This window comes from Lonchura striata, chromosome 7 (genome assembly GCF_050655825.1).
Source record: "Lonchura striata isolate lonStrDom1 chromosome 7, ASM5065582v1, whole genome shotgun sequence".
Classification (NCBI taxonomy): domain Eukaryota; kingdom Metazoa; phylum Chordata; class Aves; order Passeriformes; family Estrildidae; genus Lonchura; species Lonchura striata.
This window is the reverse complement of record NC_140709.1, coordinates 33060819-33086185: the sequence shown is the minus strand read 5'-3', so window position 1 is coordinate 33086185 and position 25367 is coordinate 33060819. Positions and strand designations below refer to the sequence as shown.

General features: G+C 51.7%; 2 protein-coding genes across 4 annotated transcripts; one reads left to right on the top strand and one right to left on the bottom strand.

The window, feature by feature from the left end:
- Window positions 1–66: 66 nt before the first annotated feature.
- On the top strand, window positions 67–10497 carry KMO (kynurenine 3-monooxygenase). 3 transcript variants are annotated; one of them, XM_021532582.3, is made up of 15 exons: window positions 67–679; window positions 1777–1846; window positions 2919–3016; window positions 3855–3944; window positions 4149–4197; window positions 4776–4863; window positions 5657–5822; window positions 6331–6402; window positions 7561–7682; window positions 8150–8297; window positions 9135–9192; window positions 9304–9386; window positions 9642–9743; window positions 9828–9887; window positions 10052–10497. In XM_021532582.3, the coding sequence occupies exons 1-15, from the start codon at window positions 626–628 to the stop codon at window positions 10217–10219; spliced, it is 1428 nt and encodes a 475-aa protein (XP_021388257.3). In that variant the 5' UTR covers window positions 67–625; the 3' UTR covers window positions 10220–10497. The 3 variants fall into 3 exon arrangements, with proteins under 3 accessions (XP_021388257.3, XP_021388258.3, XP_085441470.1); XM_021532583.3 differs by lacking the exon at window positions 1777–1846 and having other exon boundaries at window positions 67–1776; XM_085585344.1 differs by lacking the exon at window positions 67–679 and having other exon boundaries at window positions 1779–3016.
- An 802-nt stretch (window positions 10498–11299) lies between these two features.
- Window positions 11300–22905, bottom strand: ITGB2 (integrin subunit beta 2). The gene is made up of 16 exons (XM_021532584.4): window positions 22746–22905; window positions 18212–18278; window positions 17810–17898; window positions 17328–17511; window positions 16955–17125; window positions 16511–16752; window positions 16033–16188; window positions 15733–15828; window positions 15504–15593; window positions 15184–15324; window positions 14749–14933; window positions 13815–14059; window positions 13365–13584; window positions 13014–13228; window positions 12738–12904; window positions 11300–12438 (listed from the first exon to the last, which is right to left on the bottom strand). The coding sequence occupies exons 2-16, from the start codon at window positions 18273–18275 to the stop codon at window positions 12376–12378; spliced, it is 2328 nt and encodes a 775-aa protein (XP_021388259.3). The 5' UTR covers window positions 18276–18278; window positions 22746–22905; the 3' UTR covers window positions 11300–12375.
- Window positions 22906–25367: the final 2462 nt, after the last annotated feature.

Sequence of the window (25367 nt, the reverse complement as noted above, 5' to 3'; positions counted from 1 at the left end):
ATTGGCTCAGCAGAGCATTTCCTCCCAAGGATGGGCATGTGGAATAATGCCTGCAGAGATGTCTCCTCCCAGCCTCATCTAAGTCCTGGAAAGCTTTTGCAGAGCAGGCATGGGCTCTCTCCTAAGCATCACACCCCGGAATACCTGAGCCACACACAACTTCCTTGGATGAAAGATGTCCTCAAAGATGGGATGAGGCTCCTGGACAAGTAGTGTGGCTCACAACCCACCCTCAGGAGAGGTTCCACAAGTCACTCCACATTGTCCCACCAATGCTTCTGCAGTTGCATCCCAATGAAGCACCAGCAAAAGCCTGGCTGATGCAAGTTCTCCTCCTGCTCTGTGTGTATTCCTTGGAGACTGCCAGATTGCTCTACAATTTCCAATGGACTGAATAACACCACACTGCCATCTCAACACCTCAGGCTCAGCCAGGCTGACTCCCTGACAGTCTCTGGGCTGGAAGTTAAACTTTAATGCGAATCAGGGGGAGAAGAAGCCAGGCATGACTCAGCCAACCACATTCCATCCCTTTCCCCTCCCCACTGGCCAGGGCAGTGGGACTGGGGAGAAGCAGAGGGATCAGAGACAGAGCAGGGATCTGAGGCCCAGGGGCTGACCTAGCATGGAGCCCTGTGACACACGAGGGAAAAGAATTGCTGTTATCGGTGGTGGTCTGGTAGGAAATGCCATTTAGCTGCTGCATGATTGTTTGCTGGGGAGCTGGGGCTGTAAAAACACTGCTTGAATGTGGGGGTGAATGTTTTTCCTCTGTCAGATGATGGGGTGTTGCAAAAGGGGTTGATTGAGTTCCTGCTGTGGGAGGCTCCTGTCCTATTCTTGGGTGAAGGGGTTTGGGTGGTGGGTGGAGCGCTGGTGCCCAGGTACATTAAACATCAGTCCTTGTTTGGGCTGCTAGGTTCCCCTGTCCCTTGGCTGACTTTGGCTGTAACTAATATCTAATGTGAAATGCTTTGCAAGAACTGAGAGTGGTAAATGCCAGGCTGAGAGGAAACACCTTCCTTTGCCCACGTTTGTTTGGGGGTAGTTTTCATCCACTGCTACTTGTAGAGAGGTGTGACACTAAAGGTCAGGCTGGATGGGGCTCTGAGTAACCTGGTCTAGTGGAAGGTGTCCCTGCCCATGGCAAGGGGCTGTAACAAGATGGTCTTCAGCATCCTTTCCAACCCAAACTATTCCATGAGTGTCTGATTCTATGACTGCTTGGGGCATTGCAGCACCTGCCTCTCGCCTTTTTGGACGTTAGCTTCTTGGAAAAGAGTGATGATAGAAGAGGCTGTAGTTCTGACAACAATTCCTTATGGAAATTTAATTTTTAAAAGTTATGTAAATTGCAAACAGGACATATTGTAGTGTTCTCCCTCACTATGCTCCCAAGGGAATGCTGTTACACCGTAGATTAGTGAGGAAGGTAAACACAGCCCAGAGAGGAGCTGGGAGTTTGCCTACACCAGCTCCTGCTGTCTCTGGCTGTAGAGGTGAGCCCTGCTGCATTCAATTGCTGTGTGTAAACAATCCTGAGCTTGGTATGACTTTATAAAAAGAGCTTTGATGGGTGGCTTTTTTCTTGGGGTCTCAGCAAGCACACAGGGCTGCCAGAGGACTGCTCTTCAGTAAAAAATCTTCTGAGGTTCTTGATCAAAGGACCTCCCTGTTTATGCTGAGCTGCATCCCTTGATCACTTCTTTCCTTTGATGCATCTCAGCAGTGACCTCCGAGATACTTCATCCACCATTCCTGATCCTTTTCTTGTAGGTGGGTGCATTAAATGCCTGTTTCTTTGCTAGACGAGGTTTCCATGTTGACGTTTATGAAGCCAGAGAAGGTAAGGTCAGCCTGATCATTACTGTGTGAGCTACTGAAACTGTAAGAAAATAATGAAAGCTGAGAGTGGCAGTTTGGGGATATTATTTTCTCCCCTTTCGCTCCTGTGGTGGGGAGGAGCATTTATTTGAAGTTAATCCTGTGTGGAGGGAACCCACTCTTTAGCTGCTAAAATGATGCCCTTTTTATATTCTCACCTTTGAAACCTGGTCTCTGCAGAAAATATTATAGTACAGTGCTGGGTCAGAAGAAGCCTCCAGGTCCACAACGTACCAACAAAAGAGGAATTAGGATTTAGAGCCAAGCCACTAGCTCAAAGGCAGAGAAATTGTTCATCTTCAGTATCTGTCAGCTGGCAGACAAAAATAAGACCTGGGCAGAGATGGCAAACCAAGTGGCAGGTGGGAATGACACCATGGAAATAACTCAAGTGTGCAGTGAAGGCAGGGAGGAGCCATGCCTGACACTCTGTGGTAACTCTTCCTGCCCTGATCAGAACAGACAGTTCTGCTACACAGTTTAATGTTGCCAGAAGCTCCGCAGCTTCAAAAAGCTTCTGATTGCTCTCACTTGCCTTCTGGGCTGGAAGGATCCAACTGCACTACTCCAGTTTTTGGCCCATTGCTTACACTGATGCACATGCTGGGATGGAGAGGCTCTGCCCCATGCACTGGCCAGACAACCCAGGAAGTCTAAATGAGACAACTCAGAGGAGCAGGCCAATGTCCAGACATTTCCATCTGGTCAGCCATGAAGAAGGTGACCTGCCAATGTCCCAAAAAGTCTGTGGGCTTCAGCAGAACCTGTCAGGCATTCATGGCTCAGCCTTTTCCATTTAGAGGGGAAATGGCTTTTAATGTTAACAGACCCTCTGGCACGTGGGGTGCTGCCAGAATCCAGCATTCCCTTGGCAGCACTTGGCTGCAGCTGCTTCTCCCAGGCTAGAGGCAGCATGGAGGGCCCAGGCTGGACTCCCCCCTACCTCACCTGCTGTTGCTGCAGGGGGCTTGGGAGATGTTCCCTCAGCAGGCTGTGCTGCCATTGCCTCCAGAACCCATTGCTGTCCCTTGCAGATATCCGAGTGGCCAGCTTTGCCCGTGGCAGAAGCATCAACCTGGCCCTGTCTCACAGGGGACGCCAAGCCCTGCGAGCTGTGGGGATGGAGGAGCAGGTACTCTGGCACGTTCTGTTGCTCTCTGTGTCCTTTCTTGTCCCAGCCAGACCTCTTCCTCTGCATGCCTGCAGGCTGGCTCTCCTCTGCCCCACAGCACATCTGCCAGCAGGATGCTCCCCATCCCGGGCAGCTGGGCTCTGCTGCTGGCAGTGGCTGCTTCCCTGGGACACCAAGCACCTTCCAGTGTTTACCTCCCTGCTGAGCTCCCCTCCCTCCTGGAGCAGAGGGCAAACAGGGCAGGAGGAGATGGACTCCCAAAAGAGCTGATGCAATAAAGCAGGATGCAATAAAGGCAGCTGTTTGCCTCACTGGCATGTCCAGATTTGTGTTTTCCCAGAAAACCTTGATCTTTGGGCTGACCCCTGAAATCCATCCACACTGCTTTCTGCCCAGCACGCTTGGCTGGGAGCCCAGCATTCTTCTGCAGGGTACTGGCTGCCATTTAACATCCAGCTGCTGCCAGTGGCAGGCTCTCCTAGTCCCTGGATCCCTGCAGAGGAGCCCAGGCTTTGACAACACACATCCCAGTCCCAGGGTGTAATTTGGCTCTCATCCCCTGCCCCGTCCAGCACTCTGGGATTTTTCATCTCCCTTTTGTCCAAAAACAATTTCCCTCTGGTTTTTATGAGTGTGAGCTTGTAAGTAATCTCAGTAAACTGTAGTAAATTGACATGACAGCCCTGATAAAGTTTTCCCTGGTGGTTTGGAAACGTGTGAGCAAAGAACCCCCCATTCTCCCTTGAGTGCAGTGCTTGGGGGAAGGAATGATGCTTGGTAACTCACAAAAACCCACAGTTTTGGCCAGAAGTGTGGGTTGTTTTCCCTTCTGTTTCAGATTGTGGCCAAGGGCATTCCCATGAGGGCAAGGAGGATACACACACCTTCAGGGAAAAAATACTCCATCCCTTATGGGAAGAAGGACCAGGTACTGGAGCTGATTTTCAGAGCACATGGGGTCTTTGTTAGCATTTTGTTAACATCTCTGTGTCATGGACAGTGCGGGGCTCATGGATGTGGGAGAGGCTGGAGAGGATGAGGGAAGGGGATTTGGAAGGGAGGGTTTCCTGCCTGGCCATGCAGAGTGTCCTTCAGCAAAGCTTTCTGAACTGCCTGTTTGTTTGCCTTGCAGTACATTCTCTCTGTGGACAGAGCAAACTTAAACAAAGAGCTGCTGACAGGTAGGTTGTCACTTTTGTTTGCAAATTCTTATAACCCACTTTTGGCTGGGGATTTAGGGTTTGCCCTGTGACTAGAAGACTTTGAGCCCTGAGCTCCCTTACCCAGATCTCAGGAAGTGCAAACCTGAACTAGCAGAGGAAAACCTGTGCTGTTTCCCAGCTAAGCAGGAGACACCTCCTCAGCCTTGTCATGGCTTGTGGCATTTTCCATAACCCCTGATTGTACAGAGACAAATAGAAAATTGGAGCTCTATGGCTAATCAGACTAGACCAAATTGATGCAAATTCCCCACTGACTGCAGGCACCTCATCCCATCCTGAACTGCAGTGGAGTGATGGTGGAAAGCAGTCAATGACTCAGGTCATTGTGGGGAAGAAAAAGTCCTTGCAGGATTCCTTGCATTTTTCAACTAGTTTATACCATAGTTGACCAGTCCCAGTGTGCCCTGCCTGCTGGCCCTCACGAAACACAGCAAATTATTTGCTCTAATGGCAAAAATCCCTATGATTTAGGGATCTCTTGGAAATATTTTTTGTGGTCACAGTAAACCCCTCTACACGTAGTTGTCTTTTCACAGCTGCCGAGACGTACTCCAACACTAAACTGTTCTTTGGACACAAGCTCCTCGGGTGTAATGCAGAGTTGGGGACATTATCCATAAAAAGGTAATCCCTGCACAAGTGGCCAGTTAGTTTCTGCTTAATCATTCATAAAACCTCAAACAATTGAGCAATCTCAGTTTTGAAACTAATGTGCAGACAAAACTGCCAGCTTTGGAAAGGAGAGACATCAAGGCAGCATTCATGGGGAGACTGAGAAAGGTTTAAGCAACTCCCTAACCCTAAAACAGGCACACACTTCCCGACCTGTGCAGGGGATAAACGTGCCAGTATCTATGGCACTGGGTTCAGGGACAGATTGCTCATCAGGGGGGTGGGTAACTGGTGATGTCCCATCCCTGGGAGTGTTCCAGGCCAGGCTGGATGAAGCTCTGAGCACCCTGGTGCTGTGTCTCTGCCCAGGGCAGGGGCTGGAATGGGCTGAGCTTTAAGGACCCTTCAAACCCAAACCATTCTGAGGTTCCATGACCTTGTTTCACAGTCTTTCACAGAAGTTCTGGTCCTACCCCCCATCCTCCTGGCAGGTGCTGCAGGCTCTGCAAAACAGCAGTGTTATTCCAAAAGTGCCTACTGTATTGCTGAGTAGACCTGGCAGAGTTATGCTTTTGATAAACTACAGGATAATTATTTATCCTAATGCTGTGCTTCCCAGGCAGTGAGAGCTGATTCCCCCACCCTAGAAGATTATTAACACATTTTGCAAAAGGCAGATCCTCTGGGCACAGTGGTGCTGAGCTGGCCTGGGGTTACAGGAGGATTAACCACAGAATCATGGAATGGTTAGGGAAGAAAGAGACCTCAAAGATCAGATTGATCCAAGGTACTGTCTTGCTCTCAGGTCTGACCAGCAGACCTTGGAAGTGAGCTATGATCTCATCGTGGGGTGTGACGGAGCCTTCTCAACAGTCAGGAAACAGTTCATGAGGCAAACACGCTTCAACTACAGCCACGAGTACATTCCTCATGGCTACATGGAGCTGACCATCCCTCCCAAGGATGGAGATGTGAGTGTGCCTGTCCCAGGGGCTGCTACAACCTTCACAGGTTGGATATCCCACCCCCTTCTCACTGTGGCTCTGCTGCAACAGCTTTGGGAGAATTAACTTCTCACTTGGTGTTCAGGCAGGGGATTAAACCTTTCCTAAAATAAGGCATGGATCTCTTCCTCTTCCAAACGTGGGGCCAATGGTGGTACCTGCATACGAAAATTCTAGAGAGCCTGTCCTGTAGTGGTGGGATTAACTCTGGTTCTGAGAGGTCCTGGAGATACAGGGATATATCTATGAGGACATCAGCAATTGCAAAGCATCATATTTTTGCTCATATTTCTTACCCTTTCCTCCTTCCCTTGCTCTGTGTCTCCCTGAAGCATCAGGGACCAGAAGGGGGTCCTGTAGTTGTTGCATCCTCCCATGGGAACTGTTGTGCTGGTGTGGAGGGGAGCCAGAGCCTGGGCTGGGGAAGCTGAGCAGGGCAGGTCAAGGATACAAAGCAATTTTCTTTCTCTTTCAGTTTGCCATGGAACCAAACTACCTCCATATCTGGCCGAGAAACACCTTCATGATGATTGCACTACCCAACATGGTGCTAACCCAGGGCCATGTTCTCCTGGGGAACAGGATGGGGCTGGTGGGGAGGAACGGCTGTGGTGGCAGGGACTGGGAGGGTCAGGAGTCACAGGATAACTGAAGCACAGAATCAGTTAGAATGGAAATGACCTCTGAGATCACAGATCTAACCATGACCCAATTCCACTGTGTCAACCAGACCATGGCACTAAGTACCACATCCCAGTCTTTCCTTAAAAATCTGCTGGGACAGTGACTCCACCAGCTCCCTGGCAGCCCATTCCAATGTCTGATCATCCTTTTGGTGAAGAAATCCTTCCTAATGTCCACTCTACACCTCCCCTTGTGCAGTTTAAGACTGTGTCCTCTCATCTTGTCCCTTGTTACCTGGGAGGAGAGCCTGACCCCTGCCTGGCTGCATCCCCCTGTCAGAGCATTGCAGAGAGTGATAAGGTGTCCACTGAGCCTCCTTTTCTCCAGGTTAAATACCCCCACTTCCCTCAGCTGCTTCTCACAGGACTTGTGCTCCAAATCCTTCAGCTCTGTCGTCCTTCTCTGGACGTGCCACAGCACCTCAATGTCCTTCCTAAACTGAGGGGCCCAGAGCTGGACACAGCACTTGGGGTGTGGCCTCCCCAGTGCTAGTATAGGGGAGGAATAATTTCCCTGGTCCTGCTGGCCACAGTTTCTCACACAATCCAGGTGCCATTGGCCCTCTTGGCCACTAAGGCACAAACTGGCACATGTCCTGGGAAGGAGGCAGGAGGGACACCCAGCCTGTGCCAGGCTGACCACAGCCTAAGGGGTGCAGGGCAGAGAGCTCAGAACCAGTCCTACCTCACAGCACCAAGTAATCTGTGGCACCTCTCTCTGCCCACACATTTGAGCCCAGCCAGACCCCCACAAACCACTACTCTGCAGCTGGATGCTATGAACTACATGCCAGGGGCAACAGAACACTGTCCCAGGCCCATGATGGACAGTCACACACTTTTTCTGCCTCCCCTGTGCCTGCTCACTGTGAGAAAGAGGGTGGCCAGACACTCGTCCCTTGCTGTGCCAGTGGGTCACTGGGATTGCCAGGTGGCAGGCTGGGCACTGAGCTGCTGCTTCAGGTGCCACATGTTCTCTCTGCTCTCTGAACTTCTTGCTGACCCTCTTTCCTGGCTGGCAGGACAAGTCCTTCACCTGCACGCTCTTCATGCCCTTTGAGGAGTTTGAGAAGCTCACAACAGGCGAGCAAGTGCTGGGGTTTTTCCAGACCTACTTCCCAGATGCCATTCCCCTCATCGGAGAGTAAGTGTTCCCATCTCTCCTTTTCACTCACCTTCACAGCTATCTAGTATGGGATGGGCTTTTTCTTGGATGATACCAACAGTCCCAGCTCTGTTAGGCAGTTTCCTTTCCTCTTAAAATGAATTATCCCAGGACTTCATAATAACTGAAAAACTTGGATATTCTCTGGTATGTCCTTCCTGCATTGACCAACATCTACCACTGCTCACAGTGAGAGGATCAAGATGCCAGTAATCAAGTTACTGATTTAATATTAATTGTGTGCAGAACTTAAAACCTGCAGACAAAATGTCTGGTCCACAGGGAGGAAGCTGACTTCCACATTTTTCTATCACAAACAGCCTAATGCACAGGCTTGGGGATTGCATACCAGAGCTGACAGTGTCTGTGGCCTCAGCTTGGATGTGGCACAGCTTGCTCTTCTTTTTTGTGGTCCCACACAACAAAATCTGTTGTTTTACCTGAAGGCAAGAGCTGAAGCACGATTACTTTTTGCTGCCAGCCCAGGCCATGATCTCTGTGAAGTGCTCTTCCTACAACCTCTCCTCCCGGTGCGTGCTGATGGGAGATGCTGCTCATGCTGTGGTGCCCTTCTATGGACAGGGCATGAATGCAGTAAGTTCATGGCTGGCCCGTCCCTGCTGGGGGGGATCCCACTCCTTTCACCCACAAACACCTGCTTTTGGTGTTTAACTCCCTACAGTTCATGGGCTGGCCCGTCCCACAGCCTGATGTCCTCTGCATTGGCAGGGGTTGAGGTCCTGCCAGGATGTCCTCCTGGGAAGGACAGGGGACAGGGTGATGAGGCCACCTTCCCATGGAGCAGAGGACTGTTACTTTTATTTTTAAGTGTTAAGTTTTCTTTTATAGTTATTTTAAAAGTTTTAAAGTTCCAGAGGTCGCTATTGGACACTAAATGAGTACACAGAAGCTTGGTGAATTTAAGAGAGAAAAAGAGTCAATTTTATTTCTGACTTTGTAATATATAGAATTCTAAAAGCGACAGTGGATTGGAGGATTAAATTGCCACCTCTCCAACTACTGGTTAAACTAATAGTCTATTGATTTTCTTCTCCAAAAAAGAAGAATGCAAAGCAATCATTATTTACATTAACAGTGTGTGAGAACTCTAGTAGAAATATGTAAACATTATCAGAAGGCTAAAGAAGTTTTGTAAGAACTTAAAAACTTTTAAAAGAACTATGAAAGAAAACTTAACACTTTTAAAAATTAAGGTAACAGAGGACTATATGGGTGGGGGGTCCAGGCAGCTGGGAAAGACAATGCCCTATGATTTCTCTCAAGACCCCTGTCAGAGGGGCTGGAGTAACCTCCTGCTCTGAAGCTGTGCTCAGTGGGACCAAACAGCTACACTAGCTAAACATGCATGAGGGCGCTTCTCCTGAATGTATGGGTCCTTTATGGCTATTTCCTCCCTAATATTCCTCCCAGGGCTTTGAAGATTGTCTGGTCTTTGATGAATTAATGGACCAGTTCCACAATGACCTTGGTAAGTGAGGTGGCTGGGGATGTGCGGGAGCAGAGGAACATCCCTCTGCACCTGAGGGCAGCTGGGTGCCCTGCAGGGAGCTGCCTGTGACCTGTTCCTTGTTTCTGCCAGGTGCCTGCCTCCCTGAGTTCTCCAGACTGAGGGTGCCAGATGACCACGCGATTTCGGATTTAGCCATGTACAATTACGTAGAGGTGGGTGAGCCCCACAGCCCTGTGGTTCCACGGGCCATGCACACAGCAGTGCTCTCAGAATGCCTGCAGCAGGCAGAGCCCCTGGCAAGTCTCTGGCTGGCCTCTCACCCTGGCAGGCTTTGGAGCTCCTTGGGAGTGTCAAGGCTGAGGAGGCTCTGGTCCCTGCATCACCTCCAGGACAGTGGGAGAGCTGGCAAAGCACAGGGGAGCTCTGACAAAACACGTTGCACAGGGGTGACTGTTGCTCCGTTGCAGATGCGCGAGCACGTCAATTCAACGTGGTTCATTTTCCGGAAGCGCGTAGACAACTTTCTCCACGCCCTCATGCCTTCCACCATTGTCCCACTGTACACCATGGTAAGCCAGCATGTCATTCCCTACTCCTGTGAGCTCCTCCTGCCTGGCTTTGGGGTGGTGACATTCTCCTGCAACCCCTCCCAGGTGACCTTCACCAGAATTCGCTACCATGAGGCCCTTCAACGCTGGAAATGGCAGACAAAGGTTGGTCCAGGGTGGTGCCCACCCTCCCCACGCCATGAGCCTTGGGAGCATCCAGCACTGCTCAGCTTTGGTGGTGGGATGTTGCTAACTGTGATGATTTTGCTTGGTGCTGCAGGGTAGGGGCCAGCCTCTGATGATGTTGGGGTTTCTCCTTGCACTTGCAGGTAATTAATCGAGGGCTCTTTGTAGTGGGGGCAGCAGGACTGGGTGGCACCTACCTGCTGATAAAGTGTCTGGCACGGAACTTGAACTTCTGCCTGGAAGACTGGTGGGGCTGGCCCCATTATCTAAAGAATATTGGAAATCTTCCCTTTGGCACACGAGTGGTTTAAAGGTATGGGGAGAGCCTGACCCCTGCCTGGCTACATCCCCCTGTCAGAATGTTGTAGAGAGTGATAAGGTGTCCACTGAGCCTCCTTTCCTCCAGGCTAAATACTCCTAGCTCCCTCAGCTGCTTCTCACAGGACTTGTGCTCTAAATCCTTCACCAGTTCTGTTGTCCTTGTGGGGCTGGCCCCATTATCTGAAGAATATTGAAAACCTTCCCTTTGGCACACGAGTGGTTTAAATGTATGGGGAGCTCCTTGTTTTAATAAAAACGAAGGCACGGACTGTTTGCTCAGCTGGGTGATCTTGTTTCTCTTGGGATGTGGTTTGGCAGCTCCTGCAGCCCCTTGGAAGCAATTTGGCCTTTCTCCCTTTCCCAGCTGAGAGGAGCCCATCAGGCACAGTGTCCAGAAAGTCTCTCCAGGTCTCAGGTGTGTAACCTTGGCAGTCTGGCCTTAAGGGATGTGGTGTGTAGATGTGGCACTTAGAGATTATGTTTTAGTGTTGGACCTGGCAGTGCTGGGTTAGTGGTTAGATGGTCAGTCATCTTAAGAGTTTTTTCCCAGCCTTAATGATCTTGTGATTCTATGCCCTGACCAGTGTGTCCCAGCCTGCAGACTGCTGCTCTTGGCAAAAACAAGATAATATTTTGAGGGTCCTGAAGCCAAAAATAGCTGCAACCTGGGATAGTACTAGGAGGATTATCAGACACAATTTCCTTCTTCTTACCTTGCCCTAGATCCTCACAATCACTGCTTAAGAACAATAAAATGGCCCAAATTGACCCCTGATCTGATGTGGCACAGCCAATCTCATTTGATGTGGTCTATGTACAGCTGCCAGCACATGGGCAGGGACAAAACTGCTTTGCACTATTCTTTGAGTCAGTTTTGGGCTTGCAAGGGGACACCATTCATGACATAGATAGCAGATTGTGTAGAAAATAGTTTTCTTCTCTAGCTGGGACCTTTCCCAGGCACTGTACCTATGAAAAACAGTGGCAGCAATGACAAGGTGTGACTGTAGTTTCTCCAATGAATGCTTTAGCTGCTGCCCTTGCACCTAATTCTTAGCAGGACAGATGTATTTACCTTATATATTAATCTTTATTCATATTAAACTTCTTCAGAGAGAAAAAAAAGATGCAACACAATACAACTCTATGCAAATTAATCCCAAACTTAAAGCAAATAAGGAATTGTACCACCATTTCACAGGAATGATCCACAATATTAGAGCAACTGGCCGCTGTGTGGGGATGGGGTTAAGTGCTGAGCTGGGGATGCTCTGGGTACTGCCACTGGCCCCTGGCATGTCTGACATGCTTGCAAAGCAGGGAGATCATGCCCTGGGGGTGGAAGAAGCTATGGCTGACCTCCAACCTGCATTTTCCAGGTGCTCATAGATCATAGATGAAGTTTCATAGATCAAACAGTGGCTCTTACTGTGCAGAGGACTTCAAGGCATGATGGAGGTAACCAAGCATGCAGAAGCCCAGGCAGAACCTTGCCTGAGGTAGATCTGAGTGATGTCAGGAAGCAGTTGGTGATTTGGGAAAAAGATCCAGTGCATGTTCTCCAGTTGCTCTTCATCGCAAGGTAGAGGCACTCACTAGCCTTTAGGGCCTTTCATATCACTGCAGCCTCTAGAGCAGCTGCTTGGACCCTTTCTGTCCAGCTCAGCAGTGAGTTCTCTGGAAAACATTGCATTGTGGTGGAGACCAATGCAGCAGGGGAAGGCAGGGAGCAGCCTGGAGGCCGATCGTGCTGCAGCAGAAGAGATGGCAGTTTTGAAATCCCAGCTCAAAATCAAAGCTGGAAGCGTTCTGTGCTCTCAGCTGGCTTTGGGGCTTAGTGTCCAAGACTGCTGCCAGAAAGCAAAGTTAGCATCAGGAGATGGGACAGGAGCCACTGCATATTCCTGTGGTGTTCCCCTCTACCAGCTCCACTAACACAGCCATCAAGGAGTGGGTCAGGAGACGGGCATGGGTGCAGCCCTCAGACAGCACCTGACATGATGGGGGCCTCTTGGAAGAAGGGATGAAACCATGAGGATAAAGAAGAAGGGGCAGGAGCCGTAGTTTAAGATTTCCTTAGTTTGAGCATTCCTTAGATTGACATTTCCTTATTTAACAGTGCATCCCAGTGCTGCCAGGTATTGCCTCATTCATTAAACTTGGGGTTGACGACAGTGGTGGTGGCACTCTTGAAGAGGGGATTATCAGCCTGGAGGGAGAGAAGAGAGAGGCTTGTGTTGGGCTTTCCAGCAGAGCGTTACCCATCCCACCCATCCCAATGCAAACAGCACGGAAAGCATTGGAAGAAGGATATTTAGGCTGTGGGATATTTATCCATAGGATATTTAGGCCCCTAAATGGCAAAAACCAGCTGGGCTGAAAAATGAGTAGTGGGGAGGGCTCAGGTCTATATGGCTGCTTCTGGAAAGGATATCCCCTCCTACTGTCCCCTCCCCAGTGGATCTGAGCACCCCAGAACACCCCACTGGCACAGACGGGCTCTCTTACATCATTCCACTTGGCTTTGGACTTCTCCTTCTCAAACCGGCGGTATTCCCGGCGGTCAAGCAGCTCCATCAAGAACCGCCAGATGACCAGGACCAGAATGCCAATGAGGAACACGCCAGCAATGGTGCTGCCCACGATCAGTGGGACATTAGGAGGCTGTGGGCACTCTGTGGGACAGACAGACGGCGTCAGGCTGCAGCCCTTGGTGAGGCAGCGAGGCTGCCATGGCAGAGTTGGCAGCCTGCCTGTGGCAGGGCAGGAGTGGGGATGGGATACCTCTATCAGGATCGACGATGATGGTATATATCTCCTCGCCATCCTCCTGGACCATATGGAAGGACATCCAGCAGTTCTGGGAATCCTTTTCCCTGCATTTCCTATCACTTGTGCTCACCTCAGTTGAGTTTGTGGGCAGCTGGATGTTGGGACAGGCCTGGGAGCAGTTCTTCTCAAAGGGGCCGCTGTTGAAGAACTTGCACTCCACGCAGGAGCTGCAAAACAAGTGGCCGCAGCTGACATCTGCAGGGGCAGAACCCCTCTCACCTGGATTTGGCTACAGCTGGGCTCTGCCCAAGCACAGGCAGGGATACTGGGGATCCCCGTGCCCTCTCTGTGCCCATCACTCACATGTATCTGCCACAGGGAGAAGGGCAGCCTGGGCATTCCTGGCAGAAGGGGGGCTGGTACCCTCCCGAGCACTGGCAGCGGTTGCAGTGGCAGGTCCCACGGAGGCTGCAGACGTGTCTGCGGGCATTGAGGCAGCTCTCCGTCGATTGCTGGCACTGGCAGGCGCTGCCCTCATATCCAGGCAGGCACTTGCATGCCCCGCAGTCGCACTGCCCTCGTGCTGCAGAGGAAGATCTTTCAGATCCTGCAGACAGCCAGGCCACCCTCCCTCTGCCCATGCTTGGAGAGCATCACCCACCCTGCGCTCACCACACCACCCTCAAGGAGGTCCTCCAGGCTGGTGTCCCAGCAGCCCCAAACCCTCCCACTGGGGTTATGGCACAAAAAGGCTGCATCTCCCTGGGCACTGAATTCTTCTCAGCTGTGGAAAAGCTGTCCCAGGAGCATCACCTGGGCCGCCGCAGAGGGAGCCGTTGAAGAACTCGCAGTTCTTGTTGTCGCACTGGCAGTAGGTGCCGTAGATGTACTTGCCAGGCACGTCGCTGGTGTGGCACACGCACTGCCCGCACACGCAGTCCCCCTGCCCCGAGCAGAGCACCGAGCTGTTGTCCCTCCGGCAGCTGTGCTCTAGCTCCTTGCTGGTCTTTCCTTTGGTGTCGCACTCGCAGTTCTTCCCTGTGTATCTTGAGTTGCAGCTGCCGCCAGAGGAGAGGAGCAAGCTTGGGTCAGTGGCCATGTGGCATGCACAGGGCCTGGACCTCCACAGAAGTGGAGCAAATCTGGGACAGCCTCACCAAAAAACAACGATAGCATGTTGGTGCTGTCTCCGTGCTGGAGCAAGGAGCAAACCTCAGAAATGCTGCTTTTCCACCACTCATAGTCACAACACCAAATAAATGCCCAGAAATTACTGATATATTTATAATTTCCAAGGCCTTGCCAAGGACATGTGAGTATTTCCTGAGGAAACCCAATATTTTCCTCTCCTTGTCACTGAGAGGCCATGAAGCAATAATTACACTTAAAGACCATGAGCTGCAGCCAAGAAATGGGATTTTGAGAGTTTTACAGAAATCTGTGTCTGCTTAGTGGATAGATTGGTGGATGATTGGATACTGGGATGGATGGCTGGATAGATGGATGGATTGAGGCCCTTAGAGAAACAGCATAGCCTCCACCAACAGAAGAGTAAGCTCATTTTGCCCCCTGCCTCCGTGTGAATATAGGGGGCAGTTCCAAGGGGAATGCACAAATCCACCTCTCTAAACAAAAAAAATTGTGCAAAGCTACAGAGCCCAGCCCTGGCTTGGCCCAACATCCCTCTCCCAGCAATTCCCCAGCTCTGGCAGCATTTGAAATCATGTTTTGGGCAGACAGCACATACCTGCAGGTCCCACATTCGATGATGCCTTGCCCATTGCAAGCAGTTGGGTCAGGCTTGTCATTGCAGTGGCAGTCACAGTTGCTGGCCACATGGACAGTGAGGGTGTCTGTGAAGCCTAGCGGCCGGATGGTGAAGGAATATTTTGGAATGCACACCTTGGCTGTGACCTTCACTTTGAAGATGACCTAGAAAGTGCAGAGTAAGTCAGGGAAGGGCCAGATGTCCAGCTGTCAGTGTGGTTTTGGCACTAGGCTGAGGACATGCACATCCAGAACAACAGAGGATGTCCCACATCCCATAGCATTTTGGATATTCTTGGCATTAAATTAATATAAACAGAAAGCCTGGGAGAGCAACCAGGGCTCCTGTCATTAAACAGGATGGGCAACAGGAGCTGGGCAAGCTGTGGGGTGTTCCTGGTACAGGAGAGCATACCTCTTCATTGATCTTGACATTGTCACACTGGCCTCTTGCTTCATCCACGGAGTCCTTGTCATTTTTGCATTTGGAGTCATATTTGACATCCAGAGTGTCCAGCAAGGTGGAATGGTCCAAGATGATCCGTGAGGAGAGGTTCTTTGGAAAAATGGTGGAGAAAGTACCCATCAGTCCAAGAGTAGACCAAACCAAGAGGGTATGGGGTTGCAGGTCAGGAAGAAGAGTCAGAGAGCACCACAAGTCAGGATCTCAGCTGCCTGGGGTGGTTCTGGAAATGCAGGTGATGCCATTGGAGAGGTGGGAACACCAGCACTTACATTGTAGGCCACTTGGATGAGTTCAATGATGTTGCTGGAGTCCTGGTTCAGCTCTCCCACTGCCGACTTTGGGATCATCTCACTGAGTTTCTGCCAGTGGAGAAAAAAGAGGTGAGCACTTCCTTCCACGTGACAGCAGAGCAGGAGACAGCAGCAGGAGACACACACAGCTGCGTGTGTCCTCCTGGGAAGGGGATGGAGGCACCTGGAACATCTGACATATTCTCACCTTGTAAACATCCACCACCTTACTGGTGACAGCAAAAATAGGCTGAATGTTGTTTTCAGCAAGTTTCTGGACCAGCTGGCCAACAGATGGGTAGTCCTGGATGGGGAGAGGGATATCACACTCAGCACAACCTCCCCCACCAGCAGAAAAGTAGACACTTTGGGTGTGGCAGCACAATTTATGGTGATTAAGGTGATGTTTTGGTCTCTGCAACAGGCTGTTTTACATAACATTGTCTTTTCTGCCTGGGGGAAGGAGGTGGGGGATGCTGGAGATGCTGAACAGCCCCCAGGTACTTACAAACTCATTGCTCCTTTTGTACATGTTGTCCTCCAAGTGGCACTTGCCATCGTTGGGGGTCAGGATGCCTGCAAGCTTGCCATCCCCGGCAAAGTGGAAGCCGTCATCAGTAGCAAACACCAGCAAGCGGGTCACGTTGCGCCAGCCGATCTGGTCCTGCAAGGGGCACAGAGAGCGGCCCCTGCCCCTGAGCAAGGCTGGCAGGACAGTACCAGCGGGCAAGGCCCTTTCCAAAGTCTTGTGCCAGCCACAGCATGGGGCAGGGGGCACGAGGAAGGTGGGTAAAGGGAGATCAGGGTTAGGAGACTCTGGGGGTAAGATGCTCTCTTGTACTCTCCAGAGTGACCTGCCCTGCTGCCAGATCAGAACTTAGGATGGGCTTCCAGAGGGGGAAAAGCAGCCCTCTCCAGGGTGTGTGTGGGCAGCAGCCCTCCTGCCTGAGCAGAGGTGCTGGCAGCAGGGCAGGGGCAGGACTCACCCCGCACACTGCTGCCTGCATCATGGCATCCAGCCCGCCCTCGGGGGCGTCCAGGTTCCCTGAGATGAACTGCTTCCCCACTTCGCTCTCAAACTGCTCGGCGTTGTCCGTCAGCGACAGGATGTGCTTGAAGGCGAAGGGAGGCTGGCACTTCGTGTCCTTATTGGGGCAGGGGTTCTGCAGCTTCTCGGGGTGCGTGTTCACGAATGGCAGCACTGTCTTGTCCACAAAGGAGCCAAACCCTGGGGTAGCCAGACAGCAGTTTCAGGGGCAGGGCACAGGGCAAAGACAATCTGCTGGCCTCAGTGTACATGCCCGTGTCCCTTGCCCTGCCACACTCTTCAGCCTGGCAGAGGACACCTGCTGCCCACTTGCTGCATCCCCCTCCAGCCCTGCAGCTCTTCCCAGCAGCAAACAGATGTGCCAGGCTGAAGACAGGCTCACCAATACGCCGAGAAGGGGTGGTGCTCTCCAGCGCCCTGAGCAGCTCCCCTCCCAGCTTCTTGACGTTCTCCAGGTCATCCAGCATGGAGTAGGAGAGGTCCATGAGGTAGTAGAGATCAATGGGATACCCCATGGCACGGCGAAACTTCACCTCAAACACAGCAGGATGGCCTGAGGGACAGGGACAGCGGGATCAGCTGCCATATTGTGCCAGCTTGTGCCATCACCCACCCCTCCTCTCCCTTGGAAGAAAAGGGGTGGAAATGCAGGCTGCAACGTGTGGCCATGTCTCAGGTGAGTCTGGGGATGAGTGGAAGTGCATTTTTGGCAGGCCACAAGAAGAAGGGTGTTGGGAATGCCAGGCAGAGCATACCTATCCTCAGCTTCAGGTGCACCTCCTGTGGAGTCAGCTGTGTTTCATGGCTTAGGGGATTGTTCTGTGTACTTTTGATCTCATTGCCTGGAAACTCAATCTCACTGCCTGGGCACCCCCTCTTCTTCAGCTGCTCAACAGTGTCACAGCGGATGGCATCAGGCTCGCCAGCTTTGGTGAAATTCTGTGTGTGACAACACCAGCAGGAAAAAAAATTCAGAGGAGCAGGGGGTGAACAGGCACCTTACAAGACGGCCTGGTCCCCAAACCAGGTCTCCAGGGCATTGATGGAGAAAAAAAAAACAACTTTGATGGGTATTGATGGAGAAAGGTCATGGCTGTTGGATCCCTCCTGGCCCCATCCTCCATGCAGGACATTAAACACAATGGAGTCAGGCAGAGCCAGGCAGGCAGGGTGACTGTCTTGATGCCTATTAGCTGACTGCTAGGGGGTGACAACTAGACAGGCTACATGGACCTACCAGCTTCTTGCACCAGGCACAGCCAGGACCAGACTGAATGCAGTCTTTGCACGTCCCCACCTTGATCTTGGGGCACTCCATGGCGAAGGCTGGAAAGGCAAGAGGACAGAGTTGGCATGGGGGGCAGCTGGGGGTGTTCAGACACCCAGCACCGGGCACCCATGCTGGCCTGAACCTGCCCTGCCTCTCAAACCAATGCTGGGGCCCTGGAAGGGCCCTGAAGTGCCTTGCTGTCCTTCAGCTGGGCTGGCTGGTGTTAACTCCAGATCCCAGGAAGTGTGAGGACGTGGCCTTTGCACACTTCTCAGTGCTGTGTTCCCGCTGCTGCTGGGCAGCATTTCGGACCCCCCCACTCTTTCAGTGCCTGTGAAAGCTGCTGGGAGGAAGGCAGGTCGGGCTCACCTGTTGTCACCAGCAGCAGCACCCAGGTCGCTGCTGGCAGCTGGAGGCAGCAGTCACGAGGCATTTTCTGCAGGACAAAAAGCATGCTTGTGACCACCTGGGATGTGCCCCAGGGATGGGGCAGCCACAGTTTCTCTGGGCAACCTGTGCTGAGATCACATTCATCAACATTGTCATGTGTCACGCCTTTCTCCAGCAAAGCAAACCCTGACCATGTAATGGGCTTGCAACATGGAACGTGGGGAAGTCAGAAAAGAGGAATTTGTTAAAAGAAGAAGAAGGAATAAGAAAATAAAAGGAACAGCAGACATTGCCCTTTTTAGCAATATTAGATACAGTGTCTGAAAACCAGGTCATCAGTTTCAAAACAGCTCTGACAGCTGCCCTGAGTAAGACAAGAACCACTCCTCAGCTCCTGCCATCATCCCTTCCTGTGAACTTGCCAAATAAACAACTCAGACTGATGTAGAAATGAGAAAACAAGATAAACCCTCAAAAGACACTGAGGCACGTTATGCATTAGGGCTGCTCAGATCCCCTTCTGAGGCATCAGTGTGTGCTGTCCTGGCTCAACAGCCTCTGTAACACAACACCCCAGCTGAGGATGACATTAGTCAGCCTTGAAAGGATGTCTGGTCTCCTCCCAAGGGCACAGAGAAGGTCTAGGTAGGTCAGTGGGTAATGTTTGCACTGTGAGGTTTGGTGCCCAGCTGTGCTATAGATTTTGAGATGTGGCAGGACTCTGAGGGTGGTTGCCATCACTGATTATGGCTGGGGCCATCTGGAAGCCCACCCTGCCCTGTTTCAAACCCCCTGGCAGAGCTCCACAGCCAACACCACATTGCTGCACAGCCAACAAGAGGCACTGCTGAGGTCACCCAGCCAAACCCTCAGGGTGATGTGGCCTGGAAGTTCACTCTGCCATGGCTGCACAAGACCATCCTACGGTGGGTGGCCAGAGCCCTTCTGGACAAAGAGCTCTGCAAGTTCCTCTCCACCACCAGAGTCACCCATGGTAAGCTTTTAAGGGCATAATTTATTGTCACAGCTGCAATGTCGCTGTCTGTGTGTCACGCACACCCTGTGCTTAGCTGGCCCAACACATTCCTGTCACCTCCAGGTTCTGCCAGCAGTGTTTGAGCTTGCAGGAAAGAAAAGTGGCTCCTGCCTTTGTTTCCTGTAGAACTCAGTGACTGACACCCCAAATGTGCCTAATTAGGCTCCAAGTCTGCTACAAACCAGAAGTTCCCTCACATGCTGTGAGGACCAAACCCATGGACTCAATGAGCTCCTCCTTTTCCACCTGCCCAGTGTTTCCAAACATTTAATTCCTGCTGCCGTGCCAAAGTGTGCAGTGGTGATGCGATAGAGCTCTGTGAGCTCCTCGTTCTTACTGGAGATTGCAGTTTCCTGCTTCTAGGCTCATCTCATAAAATAGAGCAACCCTACAACTGGATTAAAAAAAGCTCCCAACTCCAGAAATACTCTCAACACACCCCCACTGCTAGCTGCTATCAAATATTGTAAAGTAGGGTTCGTGTTGTGAGCTGCATTTGGATGCCTTTTTCACCCCCACAGTGGCTTTTTGCCCTTGTCACAAGAGTGTGAAGCACTTTCTGGTACTTAGAGAAAGCAACAACAGGAAGTTCAACAGTTCTTCTCTTCTGCCGTGGAGCAAAATTGCACTGTGCTGTGGGCGGGGTGAGTGCAGGGCTTTCAAAGAGAACTAATGGGGCTTCTGCCTTTGTCTGCCTCCTTACAGCCTTCAGAGGAGGGCAAAGCAGTTTTTCAGCCTGACTGCATGAGCAGGGCACCGGCATAGGCCTCAGCAGCATTTCCTCCAACCCCCTTGATGATCCCTTCACTCATCCCAGACTTGCAGTCACCACCAACCCCCAGCCTCGTCTCCTTCAGGTTCTCTGCCTGTGAAGTTGTTCTTTCCCCTCTTCTTTCCCATAAATTCAGGCAAGCAGAGGGGTGCACATAGCCCACCCTCCTGCCGTGGTGTGAAGGTGCAGAACTGCAGAACTTTACGACCACCTTCATCCCACGGTGGGGAGTGGGGTGCCAAGATGGAGCAACCCAGCCAAGGGCAGGACACATTGCCACCAGGCTCTGCTTCCTGGCCAGGGCTGCATGGTGGCATCAGCACCAGGGTCTTTCTTGGCCTTGTGCTCTGATCTTCTCATCACATGCCTTGGGTGGCTCGGGATCCAGCCTGTTCTTCAGCAAGAGCCTTTTGCAGAAGCCACCAGGATATTCCAGCAGTGGAGCATCTGCCTCAGAGCAAGATGCCCCCCAGGGGTCTGCAAGCCAGAAGGTGTGAAGGTGGCCTCAGGGAAGGTGCATAAGTTAAATGCTGGGTGCTGTTCTTGCTGCTGTGCCTGTGGGCAGGGGGCAGAGCTGGGGCACTCTGGCACTCAGGACGTGCTGGGGGCTGCTGTTGGGGTGGAGCTGGCTGCTGTGCTGCCTGGAGGAGCAAGCTGGGAGTTATAAATAAGGCTGAAGGGGAAGTGTTGATGCCAGCAGTGATCTTGTTGCCATAAATAAAGCAAGTGTTCAACAGCAGGGATGAGTCTTGAAGTCTGTTAGCCGCAAGTTCCCATCAGGGCTTTGCTAAGCATCTGTGTTCCCACAAAAAGGGAGGATATGCACTCATGCCCAGTATCCTGGGGAGACTCCTGTGGTGTTTGCACCATCCATCTGTAACAGTGAGGTTCCACTAGTGCCACAGTCCATGGGTGCTTCCTCCACACTGCCAAGCAGTGCCAGATGACCATCATGCTGTGACAGAGATGCCAGATATTGCACCCAGCAGAGCTGCTCCTTCCCACCCCTGCAACATGGGCAGCTCCACACCCCAAGCACAGAAGGGAAATGAGCAGAGTGGGGTATGGTGAGGATGGGAGAGTGGATGTCACTTGACTTGGGGCTGATTTTTCCATCACTCAGTTGTGTGATGCAGATAGATCCCATTCAGGTGGTCACAGACAGGTCTTTCCCAGTCCATGCAGAATATCACACTCAGTGTGTGTGTATATGTCTTTTTATATATATTTTGTATATGTAAATCACAGGAAAAATATAAAAATAAATATATATAAACATATATTTAATAGATAAAGAATAAATATAATTAAATAAAAAGTATATGTGTACACATATATATATTTTTTCCCATGTCTTGTTATAGGAAATACAAGTATATTTTATATATATTTCCTTCCAGCAGCCTCCAGTGCCTGCAGGGGACAGATCTGTGGGGTAAGCTCTCTCCCATGTGCACCAAATCTCTGCCTAGTCTGTGGCATCTCTTGGCTCTGAGCACCAAGGTCCCTGGGTGCCCGTGGGAGCCTTGCCCTGCCCTGGGAGGAAGGGAAGGAGGGGATCTGTGCTGCCAAGGTCCCTGGGTGCCCGTGGGAGCCTTGCCCTGCCCTGGGAGGAAGGGAAGGAGGGGATCTGTGCTGCTGGGTCTGTCAGGGTCCAGGTGCTGCTTGGGGCTGTCCTGGGGACACCACACCCTCCAACCCTCTGAGATCACTCGGAGTAGCACCACAAAAGTGCAAAACCGCTGTGAAGCAGGATGTAACAGCTACGACAGCTAGCACAGCAAAAGGCACCGTTTAGAGATTTCCCAAAATTGCAGCAGCCCCGCTGCGGTGACTGTGCTGGCCGCAGGACACGATGTCGCCGCATGTGTTCGCATCTCTGCTTGTGGCTGTGACATTGGAAAAAGCATCACAACCAGGGACCAGGCTGCTTTCCCTGATACCTGGCATGTGCCCCACTTTCCTCCTGCATACAAGAGGCACTGAGATGTCAGGAAGGAGCTGCTCTCCCCAGGGCCTGCAGAGTACTGGATGTGTGCAGCACAGAGAGGAGACGAGCAAGGGTCTCGCTCCCTGTCCCGGCGCTGCCCGGGCTCACAGGGACCCCCGGGAAGGTCTGTGCACAGGCATTGCAGGCGGTGACACCGTGCTGAGCCCTCTGGGCAGCCATCCCTGCTGTCCCCGTGCCACTTCCCTCTTTCCCGCTGCGACCTGTGGCTGGCACTGGCGGAGATCCCCTCGGGAAGAGGGAGGGTGACGGGATGCTGGCAGCCCCAGCCCTGGAGCTGCAGGTGAGCACCCAGCCCGTGCCACCCTGCCCAGTGCCGTGTGTCCGGCCGTGGGAAGAGCACAATGCTCTCCGCTCTGCTTCCCGAGCCCGCTGGCTGCTGAGGAAAGGGAGTTTTGGAGGTCTGGCACCCTGCCCACCATCACCACCTGCATTGCCAGGCTCAATGCCACCTCCAAAGGCAAAACTGTTCCAGAGCAGGCAAGCTGCCTTTGCAAAGGCTGCAGGCTGACCTGCCTGAGGCAGGGATGCCATGCCAAGCTTCCTGAAGCTCCCTGAACTCAAGTGGCCAAAGGTTAGATCAGGAAGAATAAAATATGCCATTGAAACACCAGAACTACAAAACCCCTTTGTTGCCTGATTGCCTCTCCCCAAGAAAGGAGGAACAGAAGGATAAAAACTGAGATGCTGTACTTGCCTGGCCTCCAGCCCTTGTTCTCTGTTCCGTACTTGGGCAGGGATGAGGATGGTCTCAGCTTCTCAAGTTTGGCTGGGAAAAGCAGCTGGGCTTCAGGAGCTCTGTGACGTACCCCACTCTTTCCTTCCTATTTCTCTCTTGCAGTTGCAGAGGAAGAGGAAGTCAAGAGAGGTGCCTGTGGGAGGGCGTGTTTCCCAAAAACCCCAGCCAGCCCCACTCAACCTGGCCAAACCCATAGCATACTGCCCTGTGGGACTGGGACGGGTCCCCCTGAGATACCCAGGGGCTTGCAGCACGTGGGAAAGAGACACACCCAAACCCCCACACTTTATGAGAACTTTTCACCTTTCACGGCCCTGCTGGGAACCACTGCTGTCCTCAGCGGGCAAACAAAGCTGGGAGTGGGGGTAACTAGTTCATTAGGGAGCTGTTGGCAGCCCTTGGATGTGGATAAGTTGGGGAGCTCCTCTCAGACTGTGAGTCTGGAATGTTGGTGTAGCCAGGCCTCCTTACATGATGAGAGGATGCAGGCGCTGTCCTCTGGCAAAGCTTAGGGCTGTGTGGGAAATGTTTTTTAAGCAGCCTTTTACAGTTTTTGTGCCCAATGACTCCTCCCAGAAGCAGCATTTCCCTGAGCAGAGAGGAACCCCTTGTCTCTGTTCCATACATGGGCAGGGATGAGGATGGTCTCAGCTTCTCAAGTTTGCCTGGGAAAAGCAGCTGGGCTTCAGGAGCTCTGTGACATACCCCACTCTTTCCTTCCTATATCTCTCTTGCAGTTGCAGAGGAAGAGGAAGTCAAGAGAGGTGCCTGTGGGAGGGCGTGTTTCCCAAAAACCCCAGCCAGCCCCACTCAACCTGGCCAAACCCACAGCATCCTGCCTAGTGGGACTGGGACGGGTCCCCCTGAGATACCCAGGGGCTTGCAGCACGTAGGAAAGGGACACACCCAAACCCCCACACTTTATGAGAACTTTTCACCTTTCACAGCCCTGCTGGGAACCACTGCTGTCCTCAGTGGGCAAACAAAGCTGGGAGTGGGGGTAACTAGTTCACCTTATAGAGCTTTTGTGCCCAATGACTTCTCCCAGCAGCAGCATTTCCCTGAGCAGAGAGGAACCAGCTCCTGGAAATTTTCTCTTAACCTCTTCAGGATCAATTTTTTTTTACTACAGTAAAAAAAACCAACCAACCAACCAACCAACCAAAAAACAAACAAAAAACCCACCACAAACATACAGGATTATAGGGTTTTTTTTAAAGCTAATTATTGTGAGTCTTTATTAATTGCTTTGTAGGTTCTCCTTCCAAGGAAGCTAATGTTGAGTCACCATTTTGCATTATCATTGAATCCCAGAAGAGTTTGTGTTGGAAAGGACATTACAGACCATGTTGTCCCAATTCTCTGCCATGGTCAGGACAACCGGAGGTATTATAAGACCCTGATGCTGTTCACCTGCTGCTGTGTTACAGTTATGGCTTATTTTTGCAGCAAGAAGAGAGATTGCAGTGCCAGCAGAAAATTTCCGAGCCTGGATGGATGCTCTGTGGATTGGTGCTTTTATTAAAGAAGCCACCGTAGTTCTGGCTTGGTTTCATCACAGCCAGGTGCAGCAGGAAAGCATCCCAGTAGTCCTGGCAGTGGGACAGGAGCATGGGAGCAACCGACGGGGATATGGTGGGGATGGACCCTAAGAGTGAGCCAGCTGGAGCTGGGATGTTCACGCAGTCTGGATGGCTGAAGCTGGATGCTGCAGAGCACTCCCCAGGCCTGGAGTGGGTGAGCTGCAGTAGATGAAGCTGGGAAAATTGGTGGAGCTTCCTGCCAGTGGTGGGGGTTGCAGATCTGGGGGAAGGAAGTGTGGTTGAACGAGATGAGCTGCTGTAATTTTCCTTCTGTATTGAGGAGGCCCTTAATGTGTGGGTCTTTTCTCCTGAGTTGTTCCATGGGGTTTGTCCAGCCACTTTGCTTCAACTCACTCAAGGTTGCAGGAAGGGGGTGGGAGAGCTGTGAGCCCTCGGAATGGTGGGAGCTGAGAGGGTATGCCACGAGTCCTTGCAGCCAAAGCTGAAGCTTGCTGGCATATCCCAGTCCCTTCCAGCTGTTCCTCAGGCTCTGCTGCAGCTTTGGCCGTCAGTGCTGCAGGTAAAGGGGATGGGAAACCTTTGGGGACATGCTTGGCCACAACACATATGCTCCCCAGCCTGTTTTGTAAGCATTTTAAGCTGCTATTAAATATGCTATATAAGCATTTTAAGCTTTCTGTTTTATCTGCCTTTATTTTTATTGGTTCATTTCTTAATTTTTACTAGCGTGGATTGTTTTTCCCCCCACCACTAACTGAAGGGCTGCCGTGGTTTATGCAGGATACACTTGAGCAGCTGGGATGGGGAGCTGGGCATCCGCCTGGGCACTGTTGGAGTGGTTTTTTCCCAAAAGTCACGCATTTTCATGATCAGAGATGTCATTTTGGGCATTTGCTTCTAAACGATGCTCACCCGGTCTAGAGCAGGGTAAGGGAAGTTTTCCTGTTGTCATTTTCTATTCCTCATGAGCATTAAATCTTGGGGATGCCTCATCTCTGGAAGTGTTCCACGTCAGGCTGGACTAGGCTTGGAGCAG